The 18,720-nt window shown below is 38.2% G+C and overlaps 1 protein-coding gene across 19 annotated transcripts in view; it reads right to left on the bottom strand.

Moving 5' to 3' along the window:
- The window catches only part of PARD3 (par-3 family cell polarity regulator), a 656,432-nt gene that overhangs the window by 316,830 nt on the left and 320,882 nt on the right, over positions 1–18,720 (bottom strand). For 16 of the 19 annotated variants that reach the window (XM_021685996.1, XM_044915499.1, XM_021685999.1 and 13 more), the window contains exon 5: positions 8,197–8,328. The exons of the other annotated variants lie outside the window; for them this stretch is intronic. In XM_021685996.1, the coding sequence (XP_021541671.1) occupies positions 8,197–8,328 (132 nt within the window). The remainder of the gene's footprint in view (positions 1–8,196; positions 8,329–18,720) is intronic. 19 annotated transcript variants of the gene reach the window in all.

Below are 18,720 nucleotides of genomic sequence, written 5' to 3'. Positions count from 1 at the left end.
CCTGTGTAGGGCTGATTTAAAAAAAAAAAAAAAAAAAAAGACATACCTACCTAGATCATAACATTCCAAAATTAAAAATGGTTTTTGAGTGATTCCATTTATACAGGTGGCTTCAGGAAATGGGCAGTGAAAACAACATACTGTAAGCTAAAAATGTTAATGTAATTTCTTAACCAGTATTTTTTAAAGAATAGCACTTCCACTGTTCACTGAACACAGAAATAAAGAACAAATTTTCAAAAGCAAATGACATACAGATTGGTGGGAATAAAGAGAGTTAGAGGATAAAGCGTGCATTCTTTTCATCGTCCTAGTTAATCACACAGCTCACAACAAAAGTCTTCAAGACTGCCCCTGTGATGAAAATATGAAAAGGTGGGGCACCTGGGTGGCTCAGTCGTTAGGCATCTGCCTTCGGCTCAGGTCATGATCCCAGGGTCCTGGGATCGAGCCCCGCATCGGGCTCCCTGCTCAGCGGGGAGCCTGCTTCTCCCTCTCCCACTCCCCCTGCTTGTGTTCCCTCTCTCGCTGTGCCTCTGTCAAATAAATAAATAAAATTAAAAAAAAAGAAAAGAAAATATGAAAAGGCACCTGAGGGTCACAGCAAAAAATGAAAATGTATCTTTATCCACAGTGTGTGTTCTAAACGTCTGGTTCTAGCAGCTGTATTCACAGGCAAGAAAATCATCAGCTAACAGATTCCCCATGAAGGTTAATCCACATACCACCAAAGATTTTTCACTGGGTAGAATTTCTGTCTCACTTCCTGCTGCTTGCGGGCTTTTAGCTCCATAGGCCAAACAAGCAATAAATAGCTCCAGTAATAAAGGGCCAGGAGAATTGATGAGGAAACCCTAAACTGCACAACCCGCTCCAAAAGCTGGTGAGTCAAATGGTGCCTCCTTGACTCCATTCACATCACAGAGGGACCCAGATGCTTAGCCAGTGGCCAAGCAGAAGCCCTCGTAAGACACTTAGCATTCTTAAATGGTATTCTTAAGATTTAATTGCATTTAAGCCACATGTGCTTGCCAAAAACAAAAGGGAATATAAAAAATGGACACAGACACAGAGATTAACACTGTCATTTTTGTGTCAGATTATGCTCTTCAGAAAAGAACCAGAGATGATTTAAAAAGATTAAATTTTATTCTAATTCTGATAAGATGCCATAGAAGCAAGAATCCAATTCTGAAAGGATGATGAGGGCCATTAGAAGTACACCAGGAAAGAAAATGAACCAGCCCAGCATACCAAATGGCATTTCCAATATGCAAGGAGAAGATAATATGTAAGAATATAAAAGAGGTCCTCCATACTAGAGAAAATTGTTGAGGTGTCACCAGTAAGTCTGTTCTTACCTAAAATAAAGATAGGGGAGAAAGTAGCATCCAACAAGGGTCTCCAATACACCAGAAACTGGATCTGCATTTTACATGTTCTAGATCACTTAATCCTCACACACAAAGTCAGTATCTGCCAAATGGGTATTATTTGCCCCATTTTGTACACAGTGAAAATGAAGTTTGTAGAGTTTATACCACCTAGATAAGGCCACACAACTGGTGCGTTATGGGTCAGACAAAAGGACACACTCATGGGAGGGGCAGGTTTCCAGTTCTACACACACACTGCAGGCTCACAGTGTCTTTTTTTTTTTTTTAAAGATTTTATTTATTTATTTATTAGAGAGCGAGTGAGAGAGAAACAGCATGAGAGAGGAGAGGGTCAGAGGGAGAAGCAGGCTCCCCGCTGAGCCGGGAGCCCGATGTGGGACTCGATCCCAGGACCCTGGGATCATGACCTGAGCCGAAGGCAGTCGCTTAACGACTGAGCCACCCAGGCGCCCTCACGGTGTCTTTTTGCCACTAAATGTAAGGAAGGGTAAAATGCTGCTTGTCGTCCTGACAAAAGAGCCTCCAAAGTGGCCCTGTTGTGGCTGGCAAGGCTCCTCAGGAAATTAACGTGTCCTTCTCAGAAGAATGTCTACCAGGGTCCCTGTGCTCTAGTCCCCTTCTTCTGCCTGATGCTCCCTGTCCACAGTTCTTTGATAATAAAAGTAGAAAACGTGCAGGGCTGATGGAAAATAATATGGCACATACATACAGGATGCTTCCACTGTGCTTGAAAACACAAATAATTTTAAGACATGTATTACAAAAATCATCTTGTTATTAAAGCACAACAAAATCTATTGGCATTAATATATCCAGGTGACATGAAAACTCTTTTCAAAGGTTGTTTTGGTTTTATTTTTAATGTTATTGTGAATATAAAAGGTTTCTGCTTAAAGAAAATCTCTGGCATTTTATAATGAAAACTAAATTTAATTCTAAAACAATCTTGATGTTTTTAGTTTCTATATTTGCTGTTGAAGTAAACACAATGATGTCTGCTTCTGCCCAAGCTCTGCAGACGTTTACCAGTCAGGAAATAATATGAATAAATGCTCTTCCTTTTAACAGAAAACTGTAGAATTTTAGAATTTGGAGGCAGAGGGCTTTGATTATTTTTATCCAGATAACCCTAGCAGTGATTTGGTTTCTCAGTGTTTAGGGGCTAAAGAATTAAAGCATAAACAAACACACATATTCCAGGTACCATTTGGCAGCGCCAGAACCTAACCTTATGTCCCATTAATGAGGCAGATGCCATGAGGCCCTGCCTCTGCCCACATCAGAATTTCTATAGCCCTTCCATGTTTTAACAAGATGACCCCATAGTCAGTTCACTGACTGGTCTGCAGCTGTTGTTATCAGATTGCTAAGGAAGCCATCTCCTAACTTTGTAATTTAAAAAGTATGATCATTTCATATTCGGAAACCGACTACTTACGTCATCTGGATGGTTCTAGGTGTCAGTGAAATGAGCTGGGGTTTTGTTTTATTTTGTTTTTCCATTTAGAAAAGGCTCTTAAACATTTGGGAAAGGAAAAGGATCTCCCCATGTGCAGGCAGGTCAGAGGAAACACCAATTTCGATGAGAGGTATGGAAGCAGGACCTAATCATCCCAGACACCCATCATCCTATCACTCCAAGGTAAAACAGGCAACACCCAATACCACAATTACTTATCGCCTGGCTTGCTTATTCTTTTTTAAACCATTCCCATACAAAATCTGGATAAGCTTAAAAATGTTTCTTCACTACAGTATGTTTAACACATCCAAAATAGGCTCTAATTTTTAAAATTTATTGTTGCTCTAGATGTTCAAAATTTAGACTTAATCAAATTATAGTGAAAAGCAAAAATGAAACCCTGTCATAGAATCTTACCTTTTCTCATTGTGTATCATGTAAATAGTTATAAAGCATAAATATTTTCAAAAGTATCAGAATAAGCCGTCAATGTAGCAGAACTCTTTTTTAAGAATAGGACAAATGAAAGAAATTTATTCTCAAGCATTATTTTATTTCAATATGACTTCTACTGAGAAGCACCTGGCTGGCTCAGTCCGTAGAGCCTGTGACTCTTGATCTCAGGGTTGTGAGTTCAAGCCCCAGACTGAGTATAGAGCTTACTTAATAATTAATTAATTAATTAAAATTTAAAAATAGAAAAAAGTATGCTTTCTATTTAAGGTTCAGCTATTTTCTACCTCTAATATCTAGGACTTGACTCGGGCTAATGTAAAAACAGACACTATCCCCATATTAGCCATCTTCATCTCAGAAGGAATGAATATCAAAAGTCAGGAATGTTCTCCACATGAAAAAACTTGAAGCAGAAGCATTATGACTGTAGACAGTGACAAAAGTTCACAAAATAAGAAGAAAGGGCACTGTCATTGTTCCTTATACTCATGGCTGTGAGACAACACTGAATGTTGGGGGCCAGAAGGCCAGGGGACAAAGGTGAGGACAGCACACATCCACTATCACACTTGAACTGGGTCATCACCAAACATTTAAGGTAGTTTTCCTCTCAGTTTGCCTCCCCCAGTATAATCTGCCAATTAGACAAAGTTTTTGCTTGATGGAAAAAAAAAAAAAAACCTAAAACATGGATTTTTCTCTAAAGGTCAGGGCAGTCATTCCCCTATAACAGAGCTTAAGTGGCGGCTGGAATGTGCCTTGCACCTCCTGGATATTTCTGTTAATTGGCTTCAGGTCTGTTCACCAAGTCCAGGTAGTGAAAATGGCAGGCTCCCAATTAGCTTAAATTTCCCTGAAGGTCCCTCTACTTTCAGGCCTTAAATTCCTCCAACAACGTATTGTAAAGTTCCTGCCTCCTTTTGTGAAATTTATTAGTTGCAATAAACTGTAGGGATATAAGAACAAAGTCAGCTTATGATCTATTACCTGCCAATATTAAATTATAGTCTACACCGAGTCAGGGAAATGGTAATGGTTAAAAGGAATTCAGATTTCTTAAAGCATTGCCACACATCAAAACTAAGCCTTTTGTTGATTTTTTTGTTGTTGTTTCTTGGGTCTCAGAGTCAGAATTTCAGAAGCATGAAAACTTTTTCAAGGCAATACAACAACAACCCATTTAGTATTGAATTCTTTGTGCTTCCTCTAAGAGCTCAGAAAAAGGAAGTCACAAGAAAAGGATGCTCTTTGAAAGATACATAGTCCTCTACCTTCTGAGAGGAACCTGATGTAGGATTCAGCTACAGGCTATTCTGAGCAAGAATCAGTCAACTGAAAAGCAAGACTTCTATTTCTGGAAATCACGTTGAGCTTGAGTCCAAGTGCTTGCTGGTACAAAGTTCTAATAAAATACATCCCCTACCTTTGATTATATGAGTGCGTACCTTACGAATATTCTAAAAGAGGGAAAGATTCAATATCCCCTTATAGGGGATCAACCCCACAAAAAGTGAAAGCCACCTTCAGCTACCAGAGGTGCCTACTAGCTCAGCACTTTAACACGCTCTCTTGTGCTTTTCATTCCTACTGTTTATTCCCACTGGCACAACTGATCTGGTCATAATTGCCTTCAAAAAAACAGAGATAATGAGACAAGCAATCTAGTAGGAAACAGAGCAAAACAAAACCACTGAAGACATATAAAATCTAGAACTCTGTTGACCTCTTCAGTCCAGATGGCATAACTCATGGAAGGCAGTTCTACCCTGGTGATCCCAAATTGTAAAGGCAGGGGGGTGACTTTTGTTTTTTACCATATAAAACATTATTTTTATCTATGTAATGCTCATCTCTTATTACATTTTTAATGGCAAAAACTAAGGAGAAAAAAGCCCACAGAAGAGACATTTGGCCATTAAAGTCAGATGACTCATGGGAAACAGTTAAAAGAATAAATGCACAATTAAATGAGACTATCTGGACTAGATTTACAGTATGTCCAGCATAACCTCTTTGTCCTCTTCTGCCCAAACAATTGTGCCTACTTTTAGGCAAAGTTTTAATATGGATTTTGTGTTGTTTTTGCTGTTCTTGTCTAATTAAATAGATTTCAGTTTCGTTAATTATCCTGCTGATGTGAAATCATCAAATTTAGTGAATGGATCATCATTTTTTAAATTTAAGTCAAGGAAGAAGATGTTTTCAGGCTCAGGAATCAATTAACTAATGCCATTTACATTAGACTACATAGACTAAGGAAGTACTTATTTTTTAAAAACCTGCTTATCAAGGAACAAATGCTTCAAATAACTTCAACAGAAGCAAATCGAGGCTGAGTCTTTTGGGAAGAAAAAAAAGTATGTGGCTTCTCAATGCAACTCCTTTTGTGTAAAAAGAAACTATTTTATACCAAAATTACAAAGAAAAACTATATTACCTCCTTAAAAACACATCTACAACCACAACAATTAAAAAAATAAAAGTGTATTTTTAGAATATAATTAAATATATCCTACTTTAGAAACTCTGGACTGCCAATTTTTTCCCCTAATCTTGTAATAACAATAACCGTATTTAGCACAGTTAGCTAACCGTACCTCCCTTCTTGCTTTAAGGGAACCCTGACTGTATTCAGTGATGAGCAGCTGTGTTTCAGGGAAGACAAACCGCCACACCCACACCCCCAGCTCCAGGGGATCAAGCTCAACTAGTCGCAACCAACAACTCCCTTTTTTTTAGAAACTGGCATGCAAGTCATACAACGCTAGGCAACACAACATGAAGGGCACCTGTTTGGGGAGGGGGGAGGGGCTTGTGGGAAAGGTTTATCTGCTTTCAAAAAGAGCCACGCAGAAGATAAAGGCACTGTTCCTCTCCCGTACAAGGACGTGATGTCCGAGGCTCCGACAAGCTGAGCACACAGACATGGAGGCCCTGTGTCGAGCTCCCAGCAAATGGAGGATCTGGATCCTCAGTGAGGTCCGCTGGGTTGTGGACTACACCACCAATCACCCCTGCCTCCAGATTTCATGTTAAATGAATAAGGAGTATCTTCTTAGGCAATCTAGAATTTCTGTTCTTGGCAGCCAACTTTTCTTTTTTTTTTAAAGATTTTATTTATTTATTTGACAGAGAGAGAGAGAGCGAGAGCAGGAACACAAGCAGGGGGAGTGGGAGAGAGAGAAGCAGGCTTCCCGCCGAGCAGGGAGCCCGATGTGGGCCTCGATCCCAGGACCCTGGGATCATGACCTGAGCCAAAGGCAGACGCTTAACGACTGAGCCACCCAGGCGCCCAGCCAACTTTTTTTCTAACAAATATATTAAGACACACAGTTTTCCTGGGTACCAGGCATGATTCTAATAACCCCTTGGTAGGTATTCCATCACTGGATGCAGCAACTGTAGGAGCAGGTTCTATGATTATACCCATTTGATAAATGAGTAAACTGAAGTATGGACAAGGTAGCCACATGCCCAAGTCTCATTTATGGTGGATAGCTAGTAACCAGCCAGTCTGACTACAGGCCCATGCTAAACTAATTCTTTAAAATATTTAGCTCAAAATGGTAATGAAATAATAACACCAATGAGTTTAAAATCTGTATTTTGAGAAAATAATGTTTTTCCTAAGTAGGACTTCCATGGTTTTTTAATTATTTAAAATTATTTCCATCACACAATGCTTCTAATGTATTCTAACATTTACGATATGATAAAAATCAGTACGTTTGTGATACCATACATGGTATCAAAGGCAAACTGTCTTTTTTTATTGTTTCATATTCCAACACCCCCACACACAAAATTATTTTAGGAGGCTTATGCTATAAAACACAGACTAAGATGCATTAAGTAAAGTTAGGACTTCTTCCCACTGACATCACTAATCTAAATTGAAAAACAACTACTCCACTATCTAGGCAATAGAATTATTAATAATTTTAGAAATTACTGAAACAGAAAACAAAACATTCTTAGTATTCACTAGCCTTCAATTTTAAATGAACTTTTTTAAGAAAATAAGTGACAAAGTAAGGAGATAAGTGTGTTTTTAATACAAAAACTGTTTAAAACAACAAAGAAAACCCTAGAATTTCCACTAAAAAGAAAATACTGTGACTAACAAGAAACAATTCAGACTTTAAACAACAACGCTGGAAGAACTTGTTCTTTATGTGTCACAACTAACCGGATAAATTCTTAGTCTTCATGTGGTGACGGCTTCTCCAGCAGCGTCATAAGAAGTTTGTACACAGCTGCTTTTCCCAGGACACGAACCAGTTACTTACACTGAGTGGTAAACGATGCTGATTTCACGAATGGTAGCTGGCCAATCCTGCAGAGTAAACTGAGCACCTCTAAAAACTTACAAACCTCAAAAATAGTTCCCTGACATTTATGAAAGGGGAAGTCCCCAAACCCGACAAATTCATCGAAATTCTGAAATAACACTATAGAATGTATTTCTCCTACAGAGTGAAGTCAGGTAAGATAGAACATTTTAATTTGCCTCTTCAGGTCCTTTGACTTACTGCTTATCAATAAAGAGAAGAACCTATAAGTGGTCTTGAAAGTCTACTCAAGCTGTACTATTCACTGCCAAATGTCTATGCCTCAGCAACGTAACAAGTTCGGGAGTCATGATACTCCAGGATCCACAGCAAATATTCATAATCGCTTATGAGAAATCTTTGATCCGGGACCACCACAGAAATAGTTTATACTCATATTAGACAAACTCTGACAGACAGCCTGGTACTTACCTGAAGTTTGTTAGAGTAATTTACCTTTAATCATCACAGTGATGGAGGGAAACATCTTTCAGGGTATGGGCTAGGAAGTTACACCAATGACATGTGTAGAAAGATTCATTTATGTTACCTGTTCTTGCTTCTCCAGCCACCTGTCCACCATTGGGTGACTGGCACTCAGAGATGAGCGAGCATTGTCTCTCTGAAATTGGTGAGACCAGTTACTAGCATCCCGTGGAAGGCTTCTATAGTTTTCATCTTTCTATTCAAAAAGAAACAAAAAGGTGCCTTGTAAAAAACCAGACTTTGCAAATTAACGATGCATTTGGTCTTCCAAAAGTAGCAGAAAAGTGATTCTGCATACTCAAAGTATTTTTCCCAAGCCTACACAGAAGAGCTGATTGAGGACATTTCACCCAGATTAGACCTCATGAATGCAGTCATCCGTCTGGGGTTCAGGGAGTGTAATGACTAGAGTGGGGAAGGTAGCTGCATACGTACGCGCACGGGAGACAAAACCATTTTCCCTGCACTCCCTCCCAAATCAATCTCCCTGGGCCAATTACATGCACCACAAAATGAAAAGTAGTTCTCTACAAGACTGTTGATATCTCCTCTTTTCATCTTCTTTCTAGTCTTATAATAATATTGTGAGATATTTTCTATAATTCACCAAAATGTTTAGAATAAGAAAGATTAATGAATTTGCTTTTTTTTTTTTTTTAAAGATTTTATTTATTTGACAGAGAGAGACACAGCGAGAGCAGGAACACAAGCAGGGGGAGTAGGAGAGGGAGAAGCAGGCTTCCCGCGGAGCAGGGAGCCCGATGTGGGGCTCGATCCCAGGACGCTGGGATCACGACCTGAGCCGAAGGCAGAAGCCTAACAGCTGAGCCACCCAGGCGCCCCAAAGAATTTGCTCTTTATTTAGATCTTTGTAGTTGTGTGACTTTGGGCAAGAGACTTAAGATTCTCTAGACTGTTCTGTTAGCTACTTCACGAGCTAGTTGTACGCATTAATTCAAATATCAAGTAAAGGGAAAAATTAATTTATCCCAATACATGGTACATAATAGATACATAACTGCTCACCCCAAGGTGCTCATGGCAAGTGAAGTCTTTACATAAAAACCTAGTTAGCTGATAAATATTTACTTAACATGTCCCAAAGCAGGCACCTGGGTGGCTCAGTTGGTTAAGTGTCTGCCTTCGGTCATGATCCCAGGGTCCTGAGAGCGAGTCCTGTTGTTGGGCTCCCTGCTCGGCAGGGAGTCTGCTTCTCCCTCTGCCCCTCCTCCTACTCGTTCTCTCTCTCTCTCTCTTTCAAACAAATAAATAAAATCTTAAAAATATATAATATATATCCCAAAACCACCAAATGCTACTGGACATTTCTTTGAAATAATAACTTATAATAATCTGCTTTGGCTTTTGGGCTGCAAAACCTAATTTCAGGGGCACCTGGGTGGCTCAGTCGTTAAGCGTCTGCCTTCGGCTCAGGTCATGATCCCAGGGTCCTGGGATCGAGCCCCGCATCGGGCTCCCTGCTCAGCAGAGAGCCTGCTTCTCCCTCTCCTTCTGTCTGCCGTTCCCCCTGCTTGTGCTCTCTCTCTGTCAAATAAATAAATAAAATCGTTTAAAAATAAAAAATAAAACCTAATTTCAATGTCCTGAAGAGAAATGAGGAAGGTAGGATAAGGCAGAGAAGTCAAACATTTTAGTTCAACATGTAAATCTAAATACCTCCCACAAGAACAAATTTAAGATGTTAACCACTTCGACTCATTTACATCAGTGCCCCACTTTAAGTGAAGGACCAAAATATTCTCCTTAATAACTTTGTTAAAGATGGTCTGGCTGTAGACATTATACACGTGACCGTTTCTTATTCCTCATGACTTAAATCACATGAGCAGCAAATACACAGACACGAAAAAGTGTAATGTAACAGGTTTGTACTGTATAGACCTTAGCAATAGACCAAGATACTGTTTTCTGTTCCTTCGTGAATTCCATCAGAGGAAGAAGCTTCAAAATGAACTGATGGTCCGGAACTTATGCCAATATTGTGGTGTACAAAAAATCTTTTTCAATCTATAAATATTCACCAGTATAAACTTCAGTATGAAACTTAAAAAGTTTTCTTTTTAATATACCTAGATAAGAAACTAAAACCTCGACAGAATTAAACATTAGCAGCAAGTACTTTTACTAGAAAACCTCTGTACATGTCTGGTTACTGCAGCTCAAGAAAGCTATAACACAGCATATAACTGCAAGCACAAGGAAAACACTGTAAGATTATGATGCTGCTCCACACCCAGGAATTAGGGACTGACCTTGTGTGCAGGAACATGGAAATGGTAAAATAAGCAAAGGACACAGGCAAAGTATAAGGAAAAGCATAAAGCAACTGAAGAAACCGAAGCTCACTGTATCTCAAAATACTAGGAGCTCTGCCTTAAAACCTGCTCATGATAACTTGAGAACAAAGCAAAATTAGCTGACTTACTGCCAAGAAATTCAAATAAGTCATAAAGGGTAGATAAATGTATAACTGACAGAATGTCCATGAAGGGAGGAAGGATTGGGAGTGCAGAGAAACACAAGTAGAATTTTTATATCAAGGATCTTGGGGCTGCTACCATTGGCTAAGGACCTGGCTTCTCTATTCATTTTCCATCATTAGAGGTGATTACTACACCAACTCTTTACTTTGAAAATGAATAATTTTTTTTTTAAAGATTTATTTATTTATTTGAGAGAGTGAGAATGAGAGAGAGTACATGAGAGGGGGGAGGGTCAGAGGGAGAAGCAGGCTCCTCGCTGAGCAGGGAGCCTGATGCGGGACTCGATCCCGGGACTCCAGGATCATGACCCGAGCTGAAGGCAGTCACTTAACCAACTGAGCCACCCAGGCGCCCGAAAATGAATAATTAAACACAAAGTATTAAAAATCTATTCTGCCTTTTCAGGAGGAACTGTATTTCAGGGAAACCAACAGTGCCAGTCGATGAGGGGAAGCTTGTCTTTTCAGAAGAATGCCACGTAATGCAAACAGAATAATGAATAGATTTAAAAAACTCACCACATACAACTCCTAAAGAAATAACTCCTTCAGGCAAAGATAATCAATGGATTCTATAACTGTTAGGTGAAGAGTTGATAGTGAGCTGGATGTTCACATAATGACAAAATACCGCTTGCAAAAAGGGAACAGTAGATCTTTAAAATGAAGAGACCAGATGACACAAAATGCTCATTTTCCTTGGTGTCTAGAATCCAGGATGTGACTGGTACTTTCTTTTGATTCCTTCTGAATCTCCACCATTATTTTTCTTTCCTGAAATGGCCCTTATTAGCTCTACCTATGGCTTGCTCACTCCTGTATCCTTAGCCAAGCTCAAAAAGTGTATCATTTCAAAACCTCCCTCCTGACAACTTCCAGGCATGGGTCACCAACACTAAACTTTTCCTGAATTCATGATCTAAATTTCCAACTGTCCATCCCAAAGATACCTCCAAATCAACAGATCCAAAATGAAACTCACTTTCTCCATTAATCTTGACACCCTTCTGAAAAATGTTCATCATACTCTTCACCTCTTTCTACTCGTCTCTCATCTGAAACTAGTACAGCAACCTTCAAACTGGAGGCGGGCCCCAGCCTTAACCTCTCCAACAGTGCTCTCCGCCACTTCCCACAGAGGACTGTTCTAGAATGTACGCTGGAGCACATCACCCATGGGACAGACACTGCAGGTAGCCCAGAGGAAACTGCACACAATCACGCTTGCTGTGCCACATGCCTCTTCACCTTTACTTATGCTCTTTCAGAGCCTAGACTCCAATAACATCTCTTTTGTAAGATCACTTACCATTTTTCAACACCCAATGCAATTGCTACTTTCTCTAAGAAGGATTCCCGGACTTTCAACAGACATCAGAATGTCATGCTTTTTATTACCACTATATTCTAATTTTACTTCTAATTATAGCTCTAACTTATAATTTATTTAATTTTTTAAATTGCTATTTCCACTGTTACATCGAAACCAAGGCAGAAGATCGCCATTCACCTTTAAACTCAAGCACTTAGCTCAGTGGCCTATACCAATAATGGAGGGCTTTTACTTCAATATGTCATTTTCACATGGTTCAGAATCCCTGAATTTTCAAAGAACACTTCTGTAAGTTGTTTTAAAAATGAAAAAGGGAATGCTTTCAAAAGGCATCACGATAAACATCAATGAAACGCATTTTCACTGAAATATGATTCTACTTTTAGATTTATACTACCAGATGTATAACTGTTATATGCCTATTTCAATTCAATGTCACACCTACAGTATACAATGTCTGTGGATAATGTAATTACTTCCAGTTGCATCTAAAAAGCAGTGTGACATTTCTCCAATTACATCAATTATGACATGTAATTCATGTTTCAGGCCACCACAAAGTAATCATATTAAAGGAGATAAGGGCTAAAGATTAAAAAAAAAATCTGTCCTTTTGAACTCCACCCGAAAAATTCAATTTTATATTTGTAGAATCAACTTTGAATAGTTAATAGATAAGAAAAATAAAGTTGATATTAACCCCTCATAACAAAAAAGTTTTCCTAATTCAATATTGTTATGGTAATGTCAATAATGAATTCATACATTAATTTATAATGTATGAGAAGCCCAGCTGAAGTAACCTTAGTCATTATCAAGAAAGTGAAGAATTTCTAAAATATATTATTAATCACTATGCAATATATGCTTTACTTTGTTGATAGCATCATGCAGGTACTACTAGCATTTCACTCATGTTCTCCCTCACAATCCTGAGCTTGATCCAAAGTTCAGACGAAGACTGTAGTCCTATAAAGTTGTGATTCTGTATTTACAATGTTAGTATAACAACAAACATCATAACATGCAATATGATTTCTCCTTCACAATATATGCTTGGATATTCATGATTTCCAATTGAAATATATACAGTACATACTATTTTCAGCTTAAAAATATTCATTTCAGTGTAAATGATTTTAAAAACATAGTAGTCTTAGGGGCGCCTGGGTGGCTCAGTCGTTAAGCGTCTGCCTTCAGCTCAGGTCATGATCCCAGAGTCCTGGGATCAAGCCCCGCATTGGGCTCCCTGCTCGGCGGGAAGCCTGCTTCTCCCTCTCCCCCTCCCTTTGCTTGTGTTCCCTCTCTCGCTGTGTCTCTGTCAAATGAATAAATTTAAAAATCTTAAAAAAAAAAAAAGTAGTCTTAAATGTAGTGATCTGAAGGGGCACCTGCACCCCAATGTTTATAGCGGCAATGTCCACAATAGCCAAACTACAGAAAGAGCCCAGATGTCCATCAACAGATGAATGGATAAAGAAGATGTGGTGTGTGTGTGTGCACGTGTGTGCATGTGTGTATGTGTAATGGAATACTACTAAGCCATCAAAAAATGAAATCTTCCCATCTGCAATGACATGGATGGAACTGGAGGTCATTATGCCAAGCGAAGTAAGTCAATCAGAGAAAGGCAATTATCATATGATCTCACTCATAGGTGGAATTTAAGAAACAAGACAGAGGATCATAGGGGAAGGGAGGGAAAAATAAAACAAGACGAAATCAGGGAGATAAACCATAAGAGAATCTTAATCATAGGAAACAAACTGAGGGTTGCTGGAGATGAGGGAGGTGGGGGGATGAGGTAACTGGTTGACAGACATTAAGGAGGGCACCTGATGTAATGAGTACTGGGTATTATATAAGACTGAGGAATCACTGACCTCTGCCTCTGAAACCAATAATACATCCTATGTTAATTAATTGAATTTAAATGAAAAAAAATTCTATAAAAAACATAAATGCCATAACCTCTAGCAAACTCTACTACATTATAAGGTTTGGAGAAAGGACCATCTTTCTATCCCTATGATGCCCAGCACAGAGCCTTTCACAAAATAGGTACCCAACAAATATTTAATGTACTTAATAGAAGAATGAGAATTTAATGAGAGACCATAATAATAATCACAAAAAAGAATCCTTCAAAAAAAAAAAAGTTCTCATTATTAACCTTGCACTGACGCTGAAATATCTGAATGTCCAAAAGATCTGATGAGCATTTCTCAAAACATTCCCAAATTCACTGATCTGATTGGCAATGAATCTAAACTTACTACCTACATGAACTTTGCATGGGAGTGAGTGCCTGATAGTACATATTGATAAACATACTGCTTTTTTCTTCCAAACTATATAGGTTAAAGTACTTGATTTTTTAAAAGAATTTTCTCTTAGCTCATTTGTGAGTTTGCATTCCTATGTTCCCATTAAAGTTAAAAAAATTTTTTTAAAAAGTATGAAGGCATGGAATGTAATACATAATGCTGTCATTTGTTTCTGAAGGAAAGAAGTGTTTGCAACTAATAAAGTCCTTAGATGGCTAAATAACAACAAGAACGACAACAACAACAAAAACATGGTAGTCTTAATATGTCTATGAAAGATTATCTACATTTTTAATGGATCAGACTATTGTCAGCTATAAAAAAAGTCAACATTTTTAAGTTAAATGTATTTGCAAAACCTGTATTTTCTAACCTAAAGAAAAAACCAAACCAACAAAAATCTTTGCCATTAATATTTTTGCAACAAGTTAGAGCTGTATTTATTTTAAAAAATTTGAGAATGTGACTTTAAATCTATTTCATTCTATGATCAAATTAATGCCTCCATTCTATCTATTGGTAAACTTCAAGGTAAAAACAGAAATCTTGGGGTGCCTGGGTGGCTCAGTTGGTTAAGCGGCTGCCTTCGGCTCAGGTCATGATCCTGGGGTCTTGGGATCGAGCCCCACATCCGGCTCCCTGCTCAGCAGAGAGCCTGCTTTTCCCTCTCCCTCTGCCTGCCACTCTGCCTACTTGTGTTCTCTATCTCTCTGTCAAATAAATAAATAAAATCTTTAAAAAAAAAAAAACAGAAATCTTTTTCTTTAGACTTATAAAAATCTGTCAGTACTACCAATATCCAAAATCCTAATGATTACTAAATTTGCTAATGACAAGAAATAATCTATTATAGTAAAGCCATTACTACTTTATCTAACAATTTTTGTAAGAAAAATACCATAAGGAATTACTCTCCTTTTTTTTAATTACAATTTTAATCCTTCACTCATGAGGCTGTCCCAAACAGCCATTCAGCTTTGCTATCCCTCTTGCCAGAAAAAAACAGACATTCCTGCTGTGATCAGGGATTTTCCTTATCATCTAAATGTACTACCATATCATCAGGTGTCAAAAAGCCACCCAGGCTGAGAAATGCATATTAATTTGCTGCTCCCTGGTAGCAGTACCCTAGTTATGCAGTAAATCTCTTTCAGGATATGGAAAGTAATTCCCCTCTCCCCCATCACCCCTCCCCAAGCCAATTACAATTCAATAAAAAGAAACCACACAGAAGCCACCCAATGCCTTGGGATAGAGGCTTATTCCTGGCATACTAAGCTGCAACTCCAAGGCTTTATCTCTCAGAAACAGCTACTTAGCTGATGGTCAGATTCCTTGGCAAGCATACATCCCTCTGTTGCAGAAATATAGGAATATTTCATGAACATTACAGAAGTACCAGATATTTCTATGTCAGCGTAAGAAACCCAACTACAGTTCTACTTTTTTTCAATGCAAAAATTCCAAAGACCTTTTGAAAAACCATTAGGAATTGTGTTATATTTTGACATACTGAACGTTCAATGCATATAAATTTAACTTTTGTACCCTCTATGCATCCTATGGTTTCTAATATTCCCATACAGTTTTCAGATTTTAAGTTTACAATTATTTTTCAACTCGGCAATTCTAGTCAAAGAGAGCTCAATTTTCTGCTTTATCATTTCTCCAAGAAATGATACACAGACACAAAGGAAACTATTTTCAGGATGTCTAACCCGAAATTTTAAGACTGAGGTGATAATTAGTAATTATGGCTTAGAATTTTTTTTTAATTACATGAAGCTTGCTAAAATCATCAGTAATCATATTGTTGATTCAATGTAACAGACCCATTCCGGTCTCTGTGGCCAGAGTTTACCTTGTGTGCCTCCTGATGGCTATACCAGAGCATGACCTTGGAAGGAAGGCCAAGGCTAACGTGTAGCAGAAGATAACAACCATAAAATGGTCTGTAAATAGGATTTTTGTCAATGTACTTTTCTGACCTTCAAATCGTCCTCTAGTTAGTAAATGAAAAAGAGAAAAAAAGAAGAGAGAGAGATGTGGGATTGGGAATAAACTGACTCACACAAAAAATTACAGATTCAATAACCAACCTGTAAATGAAGGCAGAAGATTTGGCAGTCCCTATCCATTTAAACCAACGACATGCCTATTAATATATTTTTTTTAAATAAAAAACCACAGGATTTTATTCCAAACACAGTATTATCATCACTTATCCTAGACACATGTCTATTTTGAAGTGTAATGACCAATATCCTACATGGAATGCCCCAATGTTGTTGATCTGCGGTCAAGCAAATTCATCCCATTAGCTAAGCCCATATTATCTGTAATTCCTGCATATGTAAATAAGTATAAATACTGATGTGTGTGTGTGTGTGTGTGTGTGTAGACTATAGGAGATATATATATATATATATATATATATATATATATCCTACTTTCCTTTTGGGTAATTGCTTTCTTCCACATTCTTAATCATTAATGAGAGGGCTAAGAGAGATGAAAGAGTTTGTATTTATAAATTTGCTCCTACTTCTGAACAGAACTATGACAAGACAAAGAGGAAATTCAAACATCCATACATTTCTGTCAAAATTCTATTAGCAGACTACTTATCATTAGTGATAGTCTATAAAAGTGTGGTACAATTTGTGATGAGACATCAATTATACTGACAATGTAACTTTTTAAAAATTTAAAAATGAAAAAATCAAAATGCAGAGATTTTGAATGCCAAAACATTTATTAGAACACCTCTGTAGCTCAAATTTCATTAATACATATTTTATTTTTAAATCTCTATTTTAATTTTCATTCTAAACTGAATTTAGATTTTGAACAGGAATTAGTAGCAAAAATTGAAAATAATTTATCCAAGCAGATTTTTTTAATGTACAAAATCAAATCTCCTATAATGTACATCAAATTTTATTAGTTTTTTTCCTTTGAAATATTAAAGGTACATAGTTCTTAAAACTCATTCTGACCTGAAAAATCTGAACAATAACTCATGTCTTTTCCAGTCTTTACGACACGTATTCAATAGCTTCTAGATCACAGAATTACATTTAGATCAGTGGGACACTCAAGAATGCTGAATATGCCAGGGGAAAAAATTCTTGTTTGGAACTCTCTACAGAAAGTACACATTTGGGGGATGCCTGCGTGGCTCAGCCGGTTGAGCGTCTGCCTTCGGCTCAGGTCATGATCCCAGGGTCCTGGGATTGAGTCCCACATCGGGCTCCCTGCTCAGCGAGGAGCCTGCTTCTCCCTCTGCCTGCCACTCACCCTGCTTGTGCTTCCTCTCTCTCTCCCTACTAAGTAAATAAAATCTTAAAAAAAAAAAAAAAAAGTACACATTTGAAAATTATGATTAATTTGCAAGTAAGTTTCCTGTCATAGCAAATCCTTCCGGTTGATATGCTGACAAAACCAGAAATATAACATTTTAGTTTTACCTCACAACCTACAACTGGCCAGTACACCGTAGTAACTGTTGTAACATCAGATAAGAAAAATAACCCCCAGAGCATGGATCTGCACCAGGCTATGAACATACAGGGATCTGGTATGAAAACAGATTGGCTAAATATCTCACAGAGATGTAGGTCAACTTATAAAGGCCGTGACATTTCCAGAGGTGACCATGAGGGCACAGATTTCTCTGAAGCCACCAGATCTGGTCATGGAGTAGACAAGGAAATCTAAGAGGAAAAAGATCAGCAAAACTCTGTCTCATTCAGGCTATTTATTTGAACCAATTTCTTCTGTTGTTTTTAATCCAGCTCAACAGTTCAGAATGCCATGAAAAACTTTAGATACAGAATTTTTAAATCTGGAAGGAGAAGGGTGCCTCGATGGCTCAGTTGGTTGGGTGTCTGCCTTCGGCTCATGTCATGATCTCAGGGTCCTGGGATCGAGCCTTCACATCAGGCTCCCTGCTTGGTGGGAAGCCTCCTTCTTCCATGTTCAGCAGGGGCTCTGCTTGAGGATTCTCTCCCTCTGCGCCCCTGCCCCTGCCCCTACACACTCAGGCATGCACATGTGTGTACACACACTCCCTCCCTCCCTCTCTCTCTCTCTCAAATAAATACATCTTTTTAAAAAATTTTTAAATGGTTTTAAATTAAAACAGTCTATTTCGAGGTATAACTGGGATTATCTCCTTTATCCTATGAAAATATCCCCCATAAGAACATAGGGAGAAGGTAGCCTGGGAGGATAGTTTAATATTTTTCAAGTTACAAAAACATTATCTCCATCTGGATTCTGAGGAACTAAGGAAAAGAACTAAAAGGGAAGCAGTAATAACAGGAGCTCGCATTTTATTTCTTGGACAGTACTTCATAAAAACCAACATGAACGGGGCACCTGGGTGGCTCAGTAGGTAAGCGTCAGACTCCTGATTTCGAC

This window comes from Neomonachus schauinslandi, chromosome 5 (genome assembly GCF_002201575.2).
Source record: "Neomonachus schauinslandi chromosome 5, ASM220157v2, whole genome shotgun sequence".
NCBI lineage: Eukaryota > Metazoa > Chordata > Mammalia > Carnivora > Phocidae > Neomonachus > Neomonachus schauinslandi.
This window is presented reverse-complemented; position numbering and strand designations above follow the sequence as displayed.